Raw genomic sequence first — 18,771 nt, 5'->3', positions numbered from 1 at the left:
TTGAATCAGAAAATATGGCTGTGAGTACCATTATTCTGTCTTTTAATAAGCCCTTCCAGTGATTCTGATGCATACTCAAGTTTGAGAGCTGCTGGTTCTAAACAGTCACTATCATCAGCCTTATGCTAATCAATAAAGTAAGTTTATCTACAAATTTAAAGTGAAATTCCTTTTTGATTACATAAAAGTGTAAAAATGACACAGGATCTGTTTTGAAAAATATAAAATTATTTAAGAGATTTGTGTCACAGATTTTATTTCTGGCCATATGTAACATTACATGTTCTCCAAAAAATTCAGTTAAAATTTTTCCAAGTTTACAGCTGCCTTCAATACACTCCCCTGCAGTAGAATCCAGAGAAAAAAAAAAAATGAAATTCAGTTAGCATCCCCTTGATGTACCTATGGGAGGGACACAATAAGATGGATCCACATGCACAAACTAATATACCCCTGTCATCATTCGAATGACAGCTAAGAGATTGAAACTTAGTTCCCAACTTTATCATAGGGCTGCTTTACTATACTTGATCCTTTCATACATGTAACAACCAATGATGCTATAATTATTTCATATTTGTTAACATTTTCCCCTAAATATATTATAAATTATTTGAAGTCAAGGCCCATTTCTATACTTCTTTCTTATGCATCTTTGATATGTCAAACAGTATCTGGCATATGGTAGATGTTGATATGATTGATTGATGCATTTTTTTTCTAAGGACCTGAACAGGACAAATTGTCTCACTGCTGGTAATTTAATTATTGTTACAATTGCAATTATAAAACAACTATTTGGTATTTTAAGTGAGATCTTAAATTTCTAAAAAATTGGTTTAAATGAGTTTGATCCAAGATTGCAGAAGTGGTATTCCAAATACTCAACCCCTGGTATGGAATACAGCCATGGATGTGCCCAAAGCACTGCAGGGATATCTGCTCCACAAGGACCCTATTGCAAAGAATATTTCCCATATACATATATATGATTTTGAGGCATAATTTGAATTAATGGTTATTGTCTAGATAAATAAAATTCTAGAGTTGACTGAACAACAAGCAAAATGGTGTCTCTTGATGCATTTCCCCATTTCAGATTTTAACAAAATGCAAAACATCTGAGCCCTTGTTTTATCTTCAGCCATAACACACACATAATACATGGGTTTCTACTCAATTCAAGATCTTTATTCTTAGTGTTTTTTCTCCAAGTTGTCTGCAGTTCCCGTGCCAATCTGACCAGATGCTTCCGTGAGAGCCTGACTTGGTTAGCAGTTTAGAACATTCACAGACACATGCCAGCAGCAGCCTGTGTGGTGGACTAATGGGTGAACAACAGAGGAGATTAGAGAATTGGAAGAGCTGTTTGGCCAGCCCTTGAAACAGTGGTGACCGACCCGCTGTGGCTCTATTTACTAGCAATAGAAGGATAACAAAGCTATTCAGTGTCTGGAGGAAACATTCCAAAACTGTGGTAATGATTTACTGAAGTGGATTTGAAAACAAAAGCAGAATACTTACTGAGCCATAGAGTTTCCCCTTCTTGTTCATGGCTAAGTAATAGTTGCTGTTAATGGCTTTGACGGCAACAACTCCGATTTCTACTGATGTTATCTCCAGGATGCCTAAAACATACAATTTGAAAAAGCTAAATAAATAATCCTAAAGCTATTTGGAAGAAAAGTAAAATCAAAAGAAACTATTGAGATTTTTTTTTTTTTTTTTTGGTGGTTCTAAAAACAAAAGGCTCAAAACATTGGTAAACAAACAAGCAAATCTTGTTCAATGTGTCTTAAAACCCAGCAAGTATTTCCAGCAAATATATGGAAGAAAGTAATAAGGCTTTAAAAGAATTCCCCTTCATTTTACTCTGAGCATACATAGAAAAATATTGTTTTAATTAAAATGTTTCCTTTGCTAACTCTGCATTTTCAACCCTATAAATATTGAAACAACTCCACTCAGTTTAGATTTCAAAATAAGTTATCAAAGCACATATCTGTACTATGGTATTAAATTAAATCTATAGCACATGTCAATAATATGTCAGATTACCTCAATATGTAAAAACAGTGGTAAACTATTTCTTCTTTGTAGGATCTAGATAAACTAAATCTCTTGGCTACATTTAACTGATAGATTCATTTTTGGCAAATGTGTTGACATTCTGAGATACAGACAGACTAATCCCAACATTTACACTGTCTCTGAAATAGCAGAATCACTGCTCTGTGTTGGGGGAAAATCCATAAACATGGACTTTTAAAGTTTTTTTTTCTAGGAAAAATGGAAAATTGAGGGAAGTAGTAAGAGGTAGACAACAGCTCCTTTTCCCCTTATACACAAGTTTCTATTGCTGCATCTAAAGATAATTTTCTCGGAAAAGTTCGTAGATCACAATAGGGAAGGCAGTTTGTCGTCTACCCGAAGTGCCCACCCATTTTAGTTTAAGAAGACTTAAGGAACTAAAACTACATATTTCAAAATTCTCAGCAGTTTGTTCAGGGTAGAGAAGTAGCATTGTGATTAGCATGTGGCTCCTGGAGCCAAAATACCTGGGTTCAACTCCTGGCTTTACATTTATTAGTGAATTACCACAGTAGAAGTCACTGAAGTGTCCCATGACTCAATTTTATTTGCAAAATGGGCAACATAATAGTACCTCCCTCATAATTTTGTTGTGAATATTAAATGAGATAGTACCTATAAAATGATTAGAATTTTCCTTAGTATCTTCTTAATTATCATTAGAGGGGAGTTTTTCTCCAACAGTTCCAGATTTTGGAAATTCTCCAATGGGCTTTGTAAATCCTGAGCAATAGATACAAATTCCCATTGGCTTAATACATAAAATCTGAAAGTTGAGCATATTATCATTTGTCATGTATCATGAGAAACACCATCCCCAATGTTGTCTACAGATTATATGTTTTCACTCTACCCATAGAGATAGAGTGGCTTAACTTGTTCTCGAGAGATGAATACCTTCTGTCCTATTCCTTCACGGGTTAGCCTTATGGAGGCTAATAGAAATGCTTGAGTTTCCCCTGTTGCAAAGTTGACATAACCAGAGACTTTGCCAAAACTACATGTCAGAGACCCTTTTGTCCATGTATCTGTAGGAAGTCTCTGACCTAACACAGCACTCCTTTTCATCAAAAGAGGTATATCTCACTCTATTTGCAAGCCAAAACCAAGGAAAGATTGTGAAGGATAAAGGAGACATTATCTGTGGTTTTTTTACATCCGTTTCCCTTATGCTGATAGTTGCCCTAAGGTATACACACACGTACAAATACACACACACACATTTATTTGCAGATTCTGAAAAATATTTTAATTCACACAATAACCCTCTAAGGATACTATTGTTGGTCTTGATTACAAATAAAAAAAAAAAGGAAGATACTTAGATTATTTAACTCACACACACACAGGTGGTAAGGTGCTAATGGTCAGGAATAATGGATGTTAACACTTAAGCCTCTGACTTTTAGATGCTATTGCTCGCCATCTCTGACTATGTTGCCTCTCCATCATCTCTTCCTCCTCTTTCCCATTCCTACAAGGGAATCCTGTTGTAAACCATCTGACAAAATGACTCATCAAGATCATTTTCTTTAATGACTTAATGTGCTGTTCCTCCCAAGGATGATGGCATGCCACAGAGGATAACGTCTGAATCTTAGAGAACAAAATCTAATATACTTTATTTATGTCATAAGCAGAAAATACAAAGCAGAGCAGGAAGTAGAATTCGGGGGCAAAAGATTAGGCAGTTCCTTACATTGTCTGGCTAAAAGACAAGAAAGTACTGTCAGTAAACTGCAAGATATTACCTTATGTATACTTTTGAAACTGAAAATTAATAGAACAAAGAGGAATGAAGGATGATTTTAATCAAAAAATAAACCAATATTTGAAGGTGCATGCAACATTGTGGGATTAAACTATACTAACAGACTGAGCTATAGTAATAGTATAATATATATCTGAATTTTTGACCCATTATTTCTGAGGATGCACTGCATGTGGTATTGTAGATTATATTTAGCTTAGATACGCCTTGGTTTCTTTCTGCTTTACCTGATTAGGAGCGCAATATTCAAAGACTCAATCAACCTTTTTTTTTTCCCACTCTGCCACTAGTTTAGGCAAGCTTAAAAAGGTTTAGCTATTATTTTTATATTATTATTTAGTTATTGTCTCAAAATAGAAGGAGGGAAGACATAGGTGATTTAAAATCCTTTCGAATTTTGAAAATAATTTTTGGACACAGCATATGGTCAGGTAAGTTATAATTTGATCATCTTGTGGGTATTGGACAATGACTGCACCTCTTATAAACATCTGTGAATGTAAAAGGGGAGCTCTGAAGGACTGAAGCCTAGAGAACTTCTTTACTTTTCATAAGGAATCACTCCTGTTTTTTCTGTTATTTGGTGAGGATGATCAAGTTTGCCTATCAAATTATTTTTGGAAAAGAGTTCTAGAATTTTGTTTGAGGATTGTTGGATCAGTAGCTTATAGTTCTATATGTGTATATTTTGAAGCAAAACTAAACACCAGTTAAAAGAGCCTCCAGGAGGAAAGTGAGTTGAGGGCATACTGGATCTCCCTGTGTTTCTTACAAGTTTATGACTACAATTATCTTAACATTAAAAGTTAAAAAAAAAGATTTTTTTACTCAAAGAAACACCTGAAAATTATATTATTAATGAAAGGTCACATGAATTATATTTCCCATTCATGTAAATCAGATATTTTATAAATTTATAGGCATATTATTGTAGTGAAATTCTATTATCTATATTAAGTTGTAACTATATTAGTTTTTATATCCCTTAAAACATGAATAGCCCAGGTAGCATTGTGAATCTATTTAAGGGTCTTTGGACAATTTAGTTCAGTCACTTAGGAAGACCTAGGAGGAGAAGGGTACGCTTTTAGAAAATGAAAATATAAAGTCAAATACGTAATGGTTTTTCTATTGAAAAGTCTATGTACTATTGGGAATAAAAGACAAATACACAGATAACTACAATAAAACATGTTACACGGCAGTAAGTGATGACTTAAGATGATGACAAGGGGACTATGGGGAAAAGATAAAGGCAGGTCATACTGGCTGGGGTTCCACGATCAAATTACTGTTGGAAATGAGACCTGAACTGAGTCATGAAGGTTGAGTAAGAAGTGTCCAGGGGAAGGGTGGGAAGGCAAGAGCAAAATCATTAAGGTGAAACAGTATGGTGTTTTCAAATATCATAAGATGTTTGATTTACCAACTAGAGTACAAGGAACAAGGCAGGAAGTTGGGAAAAGTGAAGTTGGGAGATAATGAGACTCAGTTTAGTAAACATCTTGTGCAGATTCTAAGAATTTTGACAACTAGGAAGGATTTGGTCTACAAACATAAAATTGTTTAAATAATACATTAGAAATAAAGTAATATTTAGCAAATTTCTTCAATAAATAGTAGCAATCTATAAAGTTTATTTTAGATTATATTTAAAATCTTAAAAAAGTAAAGTTTTATAGTCAACATTACAAAAGCGATTATGACAAAAATCAGTTCATATTACTTTGCAAATGTTCCCTCATGATACATCATCACCTTAGTAATGGAGAAAATTTTGTGATAATCTCTGAGTGGAAATAACTTCGAAGTCACAATTTTCGTGTACATGCATTTTTTCTTTTAATGCTCCTGTATATAATTGTTTGGGCTGGTAGTGTTTTGATGAGTGACTAAATAGTTAATCTGAGAAGGTGGCCATTCACAAGCATCTTTCCCAGCTGCTGCTTCTCATTCTTCACCAGAAGAGGAGCATCTGACCTATTGCCCCCGTAGCAATCATACTGGACAAAAAGCTACTTCTGTTTTGGTGCTATTAGAATAAAAAAGCTATTGGTCTGGAGGGTAACTTTCTCATTAAATATTTTTCCATAAACACAAAAGGAAAAAGTATATGGCAAATAAAACTTGTATTAAATAGAATGGATATAGACAAGGAAAACTAATGTGAAAAATAAATGCAAAATCCTTCTATCCACTCCTAGATAAATAGAACACAAATATATAATGGGATTCTATAGACCGAGTCAATTAATTTGGCTAATGTGTATGGAGCACCAATGTGCAGGGTAGGTGTTAGCTCTCATTCTGAAGGTTACAAAGGCAAACAAGATTTGGTTTTTGCCTCAAGGAGTTTTAAAGCTCAGTAAGATAAAGACACAAATAAGTAATGACAATATAAAACATGAGAAAGAAAATATATTAAGTGTGGTATGAGAGATAAAATATGTTATACATTACTTTAAATAGTGAAGTCATCCTGAAGAAGACAGCTGGTGTTTGAGGTGACTTTTCAAGAGTAGGGTTTTAATAGGGGAGTTTTGGGAAGTTGAGAAGGAACATTCCAGGGAGAGAAAGTGCATGCATAAAAACAGACTTGAAGAGAGAAAGAGCTCAAGTGCTTGAGCCACATTTCTCCCCACCTCCCCCAACAGCACTTTGAGGTGGCCACTAGCTAAAACTAAGGGTTCTGCTTCATTGAGTGGTAGTAGTGCTTTTCTGAGTGAGGAATGTACTTTCCAAAAAAAAATTATTGTGAAATGTGGAAAGTCTCATTAATTCAGAATCAGTCACATCTATTTTTTTCTAAACATTTTAACTCAAAATTGATTATAATGCTATATAGTCTCATAGTTTTGATCAAGGTGCTGAAACATATCATGGTTAGCACAATGTAAGACACAAATCCTAACCTCTCTAAATGAAATCTCTCTCTCTCTCAAGAGTTGTTGTCAGTGTCCTAAGCTCATCTATTATATCCTAGCATAGAAGGACATAGAGAACTCCTTGGGGTTGTTATCACATTTTCACTAATACCTCTGAGATTATGTGGCCATACCATAGTGTGAGTCTAAATGGCTCTAACTGTGGTATTACCTCTCTTTAAAAATAAAACAAAGTTAAATTAAGTGAAACCTCAAAACATTATGGGAACTGTAAAGTCCCACGGACCAATACTGGAACTGGGCCACACAGAGGGAGGTGAGCCACAGGTGAGTGAGAGCAAGGTTTCAACTGTATTTAGCCATTCTCCATCACTAGCATTACTGCCTGAGAACTGCTTCTTATCAGATCAGTGGTGGCATTAGATTCTCATTGGAGTGCAAACCCTACTATGAACCATGCAACAAGGGATCTAGGTTGCATGCTCCTTATGAGAATCTAACTAATACCTGATTATCTGGGGTGGAACAGTTTCATCCACAAACCATCCCCCCATTCCCCTTCGTGGAAAAAATTGTCTTCCACGAAACCAACCTCTGTTGCCAAAAAGGTTGCGGACTGCTGGCCTATAGCTCATAGGGTTGCAAAGAGTCTCAGAGAGTGGGTGCTAAATATATATTTACTGTCTGCTCAATCAGAATAGTGGCAAGTTAACCAATCTTCTATACCAATGGTTCTCAAATATGAACCTGCATCAGAATCATCTGGAAGAACTGCTTAAAGACAGATTGCTGGGATTTTTGACTTAGTAATTCCAGATTGGAGTCAGAGAATTAGAATTTCTAGCATATTTCCAAACAATGCTAATTCTGCTTGTCCAAGGACTACACACTATTCTAAATGCTATGATTCAGAGACAGAGCACAGCTTTGATGCAAAAAAAGCATTGACAGAACATGTGCATAGAAGCAGAACCACAAACAAGAATAGACACAAGTAATAGCAGGAGCTTAACAACAAGAAAAATGTTAAACAATGTGGAAAATGAGTAACCTCATTTTTGAACAGGTATGGGATTTTTAACATCTACATAACTATGGTATTGTGAATTTGGGATTTGTGTACAGATATACTGCATTGTAGTTGATAGTCATCAGAATCTTTATTTTCTTCTCCATTTTAAAAGTGTGGAAATGTTGGTGGAAACTTAAGTACCTTCAACTACTCATAAGAATTTTATAGGCTTTTTCAAGGGGCTAATTCTGTTAACACAAGAATTAAAGGACTGTGTGGCCCCCTTAAAGATATGCACATGGTCAAGAAATTGTCTCAAAGCAATAGGGCTTCACTTTATCCCTCACCCTACACCCAGATTTGAAAGCATATATAATAATACTTGCTCTAGAATGATCTCATTGCCATTAAAAGGAGGGTACCAGACTGGGCTAATGAGTAATCTAGGTCTAGTACACCTTGTACCATTATATACTCTGGCTGCCTTTTTAGTATAATGTATTGGAGTTATTTAGTTTCTCTATCTTCCACGGTTCTGTCAATACACTTGACATGCATTTATAATTACAGATAAAATGAGATCTGAATTTGCAGAAAATCTTTCCCATCTCTGGATAAGATGATATATCTTTCCCAGCATGCTAAATACCAAAATGACACTTTACATTCTCACCTGATAATTCAAGTCATAGGATAAACACAGTGCCTAGCTTAGCCTTATTGATGAGTACAGTGGCAGATCCTAAAACACTTGTCAATTTAAGACTATATTTAACCAGTATTGTCATTGAACCATTGCCATTGATCTAACATTAAAAGTTTCAGAAACTTACAATGCAATATAGGGACAATATTCTCAAGTGGTAAATTAATTGTTAAAGTGTGTTAAAGATCAATTTCTTACTGCATTTTTATTACAAATGAAATATGACACCAGATCTTTCCCACTGATCATAAGTAAACAAATATTCACAGATGGCCGTCTAATAGGTTTCTTCACAACACTGTGCTAGATCAATAGATTTGGTAAACTTGATATTTTTTTTCTAATTTTTTCCTCACTGGTAGAGATTTTTAAAATGTATTTAACATTATGGAAATATTTCAGGAAATAATTACTTATCAATGTTTAATAATGTCATGTGTTCAAACATTATCTTCTCTGTTCTTAGGATGCATTCACAGTAAGACATAAATGACATGTGTCTAGGACAGAAATGGATTTGTAATTCTTGGGAACTGTTCATAATAAGTGCTGATACAAATTTAACTCACAAAGTGTGAAATGATTCTATCGCTAGTTTTGGATGAAATAAAGATCTAGAAAAGCTTGTGTGCCTCTGGAGATAGAAACGCTACCATTATTCCCAACTACCAGCATACAAACAAAACAACAACAACAACTACTGGAAACACTTACATGTTTCAGTCATTTGCTGTGACCCAAGATAACTGACATTTGATCCCATTTTGCAATGAGATAAATTGCAGGAAATGGTACAAAACAGAAAAATGAAAGGAAGCTTGAATGATTACCTTAGAAGAGCCCAGCACAACTCATTTGAATGGTAACAAAGCCATGAGCAAGGCAGAGAGTAATTCTTCCTAATAGGTAAACATTTTGTATCAGAAAATATATTTCTATATGAAGTTTTATGTAGCAATTTGTTGATTTTGCCTTCCCCTCATTTCCTTTAGTAGATAAATCAACCCTTCAAAAATTCTGAAAAGTTAGAAATCCTGGCTTTTTCCCAGGGTATCATGGCCACATCCCACTTTTGTCTCTATTCTTGTCTCCTGCATTTCACATTTTAAGGAAAATCCCAAGGGAATCTTTGTGTGGCTTGTGTCTTCTCACTGAACATTGGAAGTACAGAAAGCCTGCTAGTCTGTATAGAAAGAGTTTCATATACTGACCATGCAAAAATAAGGGACAATCACTGCAATGTTATCACTTCTGGGAAAATAGATCCAGAATGTAAAATAATATTAGAAACATGTTATGCATCAGTAGAAGCCAATTTACTACCCAGATTAGATTTGTTATGATACAGAAGCTTTGGCAAGCATGTCAACTGTCACATTTTTCCCCAAAGTACTACGTTATTATACATTATTTTGAGATATCTTCTATGTTCAATCAAAACCTCTGATCAATCTGAGTTGAAATTACCAAATTTAAAAAGTACTTATTATTTTAGTGAAAAAAGTTCAGATCATTTGAGGCTTGGTTTAGCAAATTGTAGAGTCAGAGAAGAGCTCGAAGAATTCTAGAGATTGTCTGTTTCATATCCAATGCTCTTTCGTAATAGATGACTTTGGGAAATCCGGAGAGATTGAGGGACTTATCTGTAAAGGTTACTTAGAGCCTTAAGTAAATACTTAGTCTACCACACAATGAGGCTCCTGCTAACATTTACAAACAATTGGCAGCCAGGCAAAGATTTTATATCTTGTTTCTTACACAGAAACAATTCATTCTACTGGGGCTTGTCCACTGCATTTTATTTATAAACGGAGAAAAAAATTTAAGCTAACATAAAGGGTTAGAGGAATTACTGCATGGCATATTTTATTAAATGATCAACATGTTAATATAGACATTTACCCTAAAGACATTGCTATAAACTGTCTACTACATTTACTCAGGTTTTTATGAATTTCTTTAATATAACTAATTATAATATAGAGTATCTTTTCTCCTCAATTTAAGGAAAATAATAAAATGGGTTAGTAGATATTGATATTGGGTTTCCTGTAAGAAAAAGTCTTACTTGATGCATTAAAGTGTTCACAAATTAGCTAATCATGAACAGCCCTAAGTAGTTTAAAATACTTAATATGGAATAAGTTTGAGGGGTTCAAGCTGTAGGCTCACTTTGAACATGTGTATTGTAAATCTGACAAGCTTCCAACATGGTATGGATACATAATTGGCCTCTTAACTCCTTCAAAGATTGTTTCCATGATTACTTAGATAGTGGGTAATCATAATACTTTTAAGAAATATATATTCCACTGTGTGGTATGTGAATTTTGATTTGTGCAGAAAGACAATTTGTCTATTTATGTATACTTGACAAATGACAACACTGATTCATTTGCTATAACTATATATTTCTGTAACTCAGGGGTCCCCAACCACTGCACCATGGACTAGTACTGGTCCATGGCCTGGTAGGAACCAGACCGCACAGCAGGAAGTGGCTGGTGGTGAGTGAGTGAAGCTCCATCTGTATTTACAGTCACTCCCCAGCTACTGCCCATCACTTGTTACTGCCTGAACTCTGCCTCCTGTCAGATCAGCAGCAGCATTAGATTCTCATAGGAGCTCGAACCCTATTGTGAACTGCATATGTGAGGGATCTGGGTTGCACACTTCTTATGAGAATCTAATGCCTGATGATCTGAGGTGAAGCTGAGGTGGCTATGCTAGCACTGAGGAGCAGCTGCAAATATAGATGAACATTAGCGGAGAGATTTGACTGCAAAGAGACCATAATGAATCAGTTGTTTGCAGACTCATATCAAAACCCTATCTGTGAGTGACAAGTGACAATTAAGCTGCATATGGTGGCAGGCTTTATAGTGGCAAGTGAGTTGATGTACTCCGATTGTACAATTGCATCTGGTATCAGGCTTTAAGTCAGAATCTAGCACTTAATTTAGTCCATGCATGGTCCATCCATTATTGTATTTACCACTTCCATCCACGCTTTTTTCTTGCACTGTGCTCTTGTTTCAGTCACAGTTTTGGTAAGCCCACAAGCTAAACCAACCAAAATGAGTAAAAAACAAACATCACTGGAGAGCTTCTTCGAAGGAGGGAAAGACCCAGCGATGAAACAGCAGAAGACTCTAAGACAACCTACCAAAATATCAGCATTTAAAAGAAAATAACAAGAGTCCTACTTAAATTATGGATTCATTGCAACAGGTGATTCACATTCACTCTGAAAGCCTGCTTTGTATAATATGTGATGACTGGCTATCCAACAAAGCCATAAAACCTTCAAAACTGCTTCACCACATGCACCACCACAAGCACTCTGCATCAAAAGTCAAGTTCAAGTCTTTGGAGGTTATTTATCTATTTATTTATTTATTTATTTATTTATTTATTTATTTATTTATTTGAGGTAGGGTCTCACTCTGCTACCCAGGCTGAAGTGCAGTAGTACAGTCTTGGCTCACTGCAACCTCTGCCTCCTGGACTCAAGTGATACTTCCATCTCAGTGTCCTTAGTAGCTGGAACCACAGGCATGTGCCACCATGCCTGAGTTTTGTATTTTTTGTATATATGGGGTTTCGCCATGTTGCTCAGGCTGGTCTCAAACTCCTGGGCTCAAGCAGTCCACCCACCTAGGCCTCCCAAAGTGCCAGTCCCCTTTGAAGTTTTTCAAAAGAAAAAAAGAAAAAGATGAACATGAAGAACAGAAGCAAACATTGAAGGACACCACTTCATCAAATGTATCTAAACTGAGAGCATCATTCTTACTGGCTAACAACATTGCTACAGCTAAGAGGTCCTTTACTACTGGTGAAGAGTTCATCCTTCCTGCTGCTAAGGACATTTGTCATGAACTTATAGAAGAGGCAGAAATTCAAAAGGTGGCACATGTTTCTCTTTCAGCTAGCACCATAAGTAGACCAATTGATGAAATAGTAGGGGATATCAGGGCACAATTTTTAGACAGGATTAATGAGTTACCATGGTATGTAGTCTAGGTTGATGGCATCTATCAATGTTGACAAGCCAACAATGCTTGTTTTAGTGCAATATATTTTTCAGGACAATGTGCATGAGGATTTGTTATGTGCACTTTTGTTGCCAATCAACACCACAGCTGCATAAATGTTCAAGTCTTCGAATGAATATATATCGTTAAAACTGAATCGGTCATTTTGTGTCAGTATATGCATAGACAGAGTAGCTGCCATGATTAAAATGGCTTTCTGATTTCACTTCTGAATTTCGGTCTATGCACTGTGTCATCTACAGAGAAATGCTGGCTAGCCGAGAAATGTCTTAAACTTAACAACATTTTGCAGGCTGTGATTAAAATTATCAGCCACATTAAAGTACATGCCCTCAACTCATGTCTGTTTGCACAGTTCTGTGAGGAGATAGACAGAGAGCACATACATCTTCTTCTTCTTTTTTTTTTTTTTTTTTTTTGAGACAGAGTCTCTCTCTGTTGCCCAGGCTGGAGTGCAGTGGCACGATCTCAGTTCACCACAACCTCTGCCTCCTGGGTTCCAGCGATTCTCCTCAGCCTCCTGAGTAACTGGGATTACAGGTACCTACCACCACTCCCGACTAATCTTTGTAGTTTTAGTAGAAACAGGGTTTCTCCATGTTGGCCAGGCTGTTCTTGAACTCCTGACTTCAAGCGATCTGCCCGCCTTAGCCTCCCAAAGTGCTGGAATTATATGTATGAGCCACTGCGCCCAGCTACATCTTCCCTTATACACAGAAGTGAGATGGCTTTTTAAAGGTAGATCACTGGCCAGAGTTTTTTAGTTATGAGAACTACTCCAGAGATTTCCTTCAGAACAATAATTACCACTGGCAGCACATTTCAGTGACACAGAATCGGTCCCAAAACTTGCCTATTTGTGTGACATATTCAACCTAGTCAGCAAACTCAATCTGTCACTTCAGGGGAGAATGAGAACTGTGTTCAAGTCAGCAAAAGGGTCTGCATTCAAAGTCAAACTAGAATTATGGGGGTGACGAGTGAACATTGAGATTTCTGATAGGTTTTAAACATTAACTGTGATTTATAAGGAGACTGAGCCAGGGCCTTCTTTTTCCCAGCTGGTGCATGATAACTTACCTCAGCTTTCAAAAGAGTTTGAGTATTACTCAAAAGACCTCCAAACTGGGAAGAAATGGATTCACGACCTATTTATGAATAATCCAGGTGAATGGACTTTGTCCATGCTAGAAGAGGATCAACTGCTTGAGATCACAAATGACAGTGGACTTTAAAATACATTTGAGACAACTTCAAAGCTCCATATGTTCTGGATTAAAGTCAAGGCAGAATATCCTGTGACTGCCACAAAAGCACCAAAGAGCCTGCTTCAATTTCCAACATTCTATCTTTGTGAATCTGGGTTTTCTGCAGTGACAGCAACCAAAATGAGATTATGGGGTAGATGGGACCATCTAGATGCAGGAAAACATGCTCAGGGCTCCCACTGATTCTACATTATGGTGAGTTGTATAATTATGTTATTATATATTACAATGTAATAATAATAATAGAAATAAAATACGCAATAAATGTAATGTGACTGAATCCTCGTGACGCCATCTCCTTCAGTGGTCCATGGAAACAGTGTCTTCCACAAAATCAGTCCCTGGTGCCAAAAATGTTGGGGACCGCTGCTGTATTTTATAATATTGACAATAAAGATTTTTGGCTTCTGCTGTAAAGGAGATGTTTAATCAAGATATTCTAGAAGGTCCTGGCTTTCTGGACTACAGATTTCCCCCTTTGGGCTGAATACCAAGATTGAAGTGCTTTTTTATCCCCAAAGTCCATGGAAATGTCCTATTTTTGCCACAACACACACTTGGCAAAGAAAACAGAACCATAGGTTGGAAATACAAGAAGACAGCATCACACATCATTTCTGACCACCAGTAAAGCATGCAGCCAGTATTTTGCAGAGCATGCTAGAGAAAGTACTTTCATAGAAATCAATCTAAAGGGTTTTCTTGGTGCTTAAAAATTGAATTTTAAGAAAGTAATAAAACAAATATTAGAACTCAGCATAAAAATCTGACATTCTAGTACAGATAATATGGGAAAAGCAACATTGGGCTAGAGATGATCTAAGAACAGGTACTCTTACCTTAACCACATGTGGGAGGGATCATTACTCTTTCTTTAGTGAGATGCAACTAAGGATTGATATTAGAATCCAACATATATGCATTATTGTTTTTTGTAATTAAATGTGGGAAATGGATTGTCAGGTAAGATGGTTTTATAAAGGTCATGAAACACTTTTATTAAATCTTGAATTAACAAACTATCTATAAAGAAATTCCTAGAGAGGATGAGTACAATCTGACACATTATGATCTGTTTCCTCATGAGAGAAAAGGTCAGCAATTGTCCCATTATTCCATTTGACTTTTTAAAAATGCTTACATTGTTTTAAAGTAGTATGTTCTTGAGAAAGTGCTCATGACCTTTAAGAAAAAGCATGATCTATCTGATCCAATTTGAAAATGAAAACTGATGGATAAGGGAAACATTTTATGTGGGAATTGGTGCTACATAATCAACAGGAAAAATTAAGAGTTTTTAAAATGCAAAGAGAATAGTAAGTGGAGAAAAATAATGTATATCCCTATCTATCTACCTGTCTATCTACACACAAACAAATGTTATTTCATACCCCTTTTGGTGTCTTAGTAAACGATTCTAAATGGAATATGTTGACATTTCATTACTTAAGAATAGACGATAGATTAAAACTACTATGCACTTGAGTTCTCATGCACATAAAATATTGCTGGGATCTGGGAGATAAAGGAGAAGGCAAAAACTAAAAGTTAAAAGAGAAGAAACACTGAAAAAAAGAAAATTATTGAACTGACTTGACTTTGCATATATTACATTATTAAATACATTATTAAAATATATATCCAAGTCATGCTAACTGTAAATGTCTAATTTTCCTCATCAAATTTTATCTGAAACTGTTAAAACTTTTAAAACTTAGATGAAGAATATTCAGAGAAACATTATCTTAAGCTTCTTTTTAATGTACCTGGGTTCAGCTACATAAAACCCCACAATATCATATCTTGAAGAAATGTTTCTATTTACATTTATTCGTCAAAATCTGAAGGCATTCCTTTTGGAAGAAAGACTCTCTTAACATTATTTATTGCATATAATGAATTGCAAGAAGGACTTTAAATTGATTTTCTCAAATCTGACTAGCATATAAAGTATTGTCAGACAATTATTAAATTCAACTGAAATAAAATAATTTATAATAATGCATGATGATTAAAATGTCAGTACATAAATATGAGACAGGGAAAAACAAAAGCTGGAAAAGACTGGATAAATTTGAAAACAACTTTGCAACTTGCCACCAAAATGGGTAAACATAACTCTAGGTAAAGTGGTTGACTTTTTACCAAGTCAGATTAATAAATTAATGTAAACATCTATAAAGAACAAGCAACATCCAACAGTTTCATACTATTCAATTTCTTTTGCAAAGGTTTCCTCTTTTTATGCTAATTCTTAAAGATCAGGAAAAAAACTGTATGTAACATAACTTAATTTCAATGTAGATTATTCTTTGGTAAAATTCAAAGTAAACCCTGTTTATTTGTTTTTATAAGGATTTTATAAATGATATCCAAATAGACATCAAATTTAGTGTCATAATTTAATTTCAGAAAATATATATTTTAACAAATATACATACATCATACAGCATATATTTCACAGTCACTATTAATCAATAGGTATGTATATGAATAGATACACATCTATCTTATACAAAAACAGGTACAAAAAGCATTTAAAAATAAAAATAAAACTTAATCAAAACAGAAATAAATAAAAATAGACATGCCCTTAAAAAGCTTGAAAAACCTAATTAAACTCTGGCAAACCATGGAAACAGAACTCAGGAATAGAACTCTATTAAGCAATTTTTCCTTATGTATAGATTACAGTTACTGTGTAGCTGAGCCTATTTCTTAATGCACTGATACAAGAACTAGGTATCTTTTCATTTAGAAGAGAAATATTTAGTGTGCAGATTTCAAGATCTTTCAAAATTCTTATCTCTGATCATGTAGTAGAATTGAGAAGTATGATGAAGAGGATGGCAAATTTGGCTTGAAGTTAAAAGAGATCCAACTTGCCCATAGTTTATTATGTACTTATTTTTGAGACAGGGTCTCACTCTGCACCCATGCTGCAGTGCAGTGCCATGATCATGGCTCACTACAGTTTCAACCTCCCAGGCTCAAGTGATCCTCCCAATTCTGCCTCCCAAGTAGCTGGGACTACAGGCACAAACCACCACGCCCAGCTAATTTTTTAAAAATATTGTTTGTAGAGACAGAGGTCTCACTATGTTGCCTAAGCTGTTCTCAATCTCCTGGGATCAAGCAGTCCTCCCATCTCAGCCTCCCAAAGTGTTGAGACCGCCCTTAGTTTATTGAAAGCATACTTCTTCTTTCTTCATATGGGCCTCATCTGCCTCTCTTACCTGATGCTGTACTACCGGCACCGGGCTCTCATTTCATATGTATATATATAAACAAATTAATAAATTTATCTGAAGAAACTCATGTGAAAAGTAGTTGCTTCAATTTGGCAAACTCATTTTTTCCTAGAAAAAGGAAAGAAGAAAGAAGTGCTGGGTGTTCTTTCTGTTCACCATGGTTCAGTTCTCAAGTTGAAAGGGGACGCTACAGGAAAAGGGAAGCTGCTCCTCTGTTGGCAGGTATTCCCTACTTAATTGTGTCTCAACTATGCCCAGGGTACTCAGTGGGGTAAAATCAGAAGCCCTTCCAGGGTAGGCAGCACTATAGAGCAGCACTCCCCACCCCACTGCCCCAATTTTTCTTCAGTCTTCAGCGTGGTTTCCAGCCTGAGGCTGAATCCTCACATTATTTTATGTATGGATATTTGACTCAAAATAATAAACGTGTACCCCGAGGGACTGATTGCCAAATGTAACCCTGTGAAAAATCACACTGACAATATTTGATGTTTACTGCATATAAAAGCCATCTATGAAACATAAAAAGGATATCTTGTGACTCGTATGCTATAGGAAGAGAACTAATAAAAGAGTCCCAAACCTAAACCAGAATTATTCTGCTCAGCCTTTTTCTTCTAAATTCACTTCCTTCAACCACAACAAAAGCCCAGAACCACTTTGGTACTCTTTTCTTACCCAAGTTTGCAGTCATAAGAGCCTTTTAAAAAAGGTTTTTAAAAAGAGTCCCTTAACCGCAAAGTACAATATCTCAGTCCACACCCTGGATATTCTTTGTCTCAGAAACTTGGTCAAGGATGTTAAGGTAATAAGGTCCGCTGCAAACATCCAAACATAAACAACTGCTTGTTGACTCTAAAACCCTGATGAGTGTTTTCATCTTGAGTGTTTAACAGCTTTCTGACATGGTAGGAGATCCTATCTTTCTTCCTCTAGACAACAAACAGCTTTCTCATCCCTCTTTGCCTTCTCGGTCATTCAACACTTTAACTACAGGGAGGAGGACAAATGCTTTTCTGTATGTGGAGACTTAAAGACTACTAGGAAGCACACAACCATTTCACACCCTTCTTCTGTCATCATCACCAGCTCCTCTTTTTATTGTTTCTCCAACTTGCCTGTTGACAAAGACAGCTGCTAACAATTCCATCTGTGGTACTGGGATAAGCAATCTAATTGCATAGGCTTGTGGCCAGGGGTCTTGTCCAGCTAAGCTTTATTTCCAAAAGGAGAACTACAGAGACATTTCCTTAGATGTCTTCCCACTCACAAACTTCAAGGGATATTCATACTATACTGTTAAATGGCTGCACTTGAAAATTGTTTTCATGTTTTTTTTTTTGTTTTGCTTTGTTTTGTTTTGTTTTTTCTGCTTTCACCTTTATGTAACCCCTCCAAAACTACTGGCATAGATGTTGAGTGAGGAGTGTACGGCTCATTAGAATCCATAGGTTTCTTTTTTTAGTTGCCCTTGCTGGCTAACTGTTATATACAAGGTAATCACATTGGAAAGCCAGAGATATTTTTGACTTTGAAACTGAAGCAAAATTGTGACACAAAAATTCTTTAGGTAGCAGACTTGCTGCCAAATTTATTACAGGCAGAAAAACATATAACCAGTTGTTTTATTTACAAGATACGTACTTTCTCAGATTATGTACATTTCCCTTAACCCTTATAATTATCTTATCTATGAGATCTTAACCCATACTGACAATCTCATGTATATGCA

General features: G+C 35.7%; 1 protein-coding gene across 2 annotated transcripts in view; it reads right to left on the bottom strand.

Moving 5' to 3' along the window:
- LOC105487492 (fibroblast growth factor 10) overlaps positions 1-18,771 on the bottom strand; it is an 85,564-nt gene that overhangs the window by 5,960 nt on the left and 60,833 nt on the right. For both annotated transcript variants that reach the window (XM_011750956.3, XM_011750957.3), the window contains one exon: positions 1,525-1,628. In XM_011750956.3, the coding sequence (XP_011749258.1) occupies positions 1,525-1,628 (104 nt within the window). The remainder of the gene's footprint in view (positions 1-1,524; positions 1,629-18,771) is intronic.

This window comes from Macaca nemestrina, chromosome 6 (genome assembly GCF_043159975.1).
Source record: "Macaca nemestrina isolate mMacNem1 chromosome 6, mMacNem.hap1, whole genome shotgun sequence".
Taxonomy (NCBI): Eukaryota; Metazoa; Chordata; class Mammalia; order Primates; family Cercopithecidae; genus Macaca; species Macaca nemestrina.
This window is presented reverse-complemented; position numbering and strand designations above follow the sequence as displayed.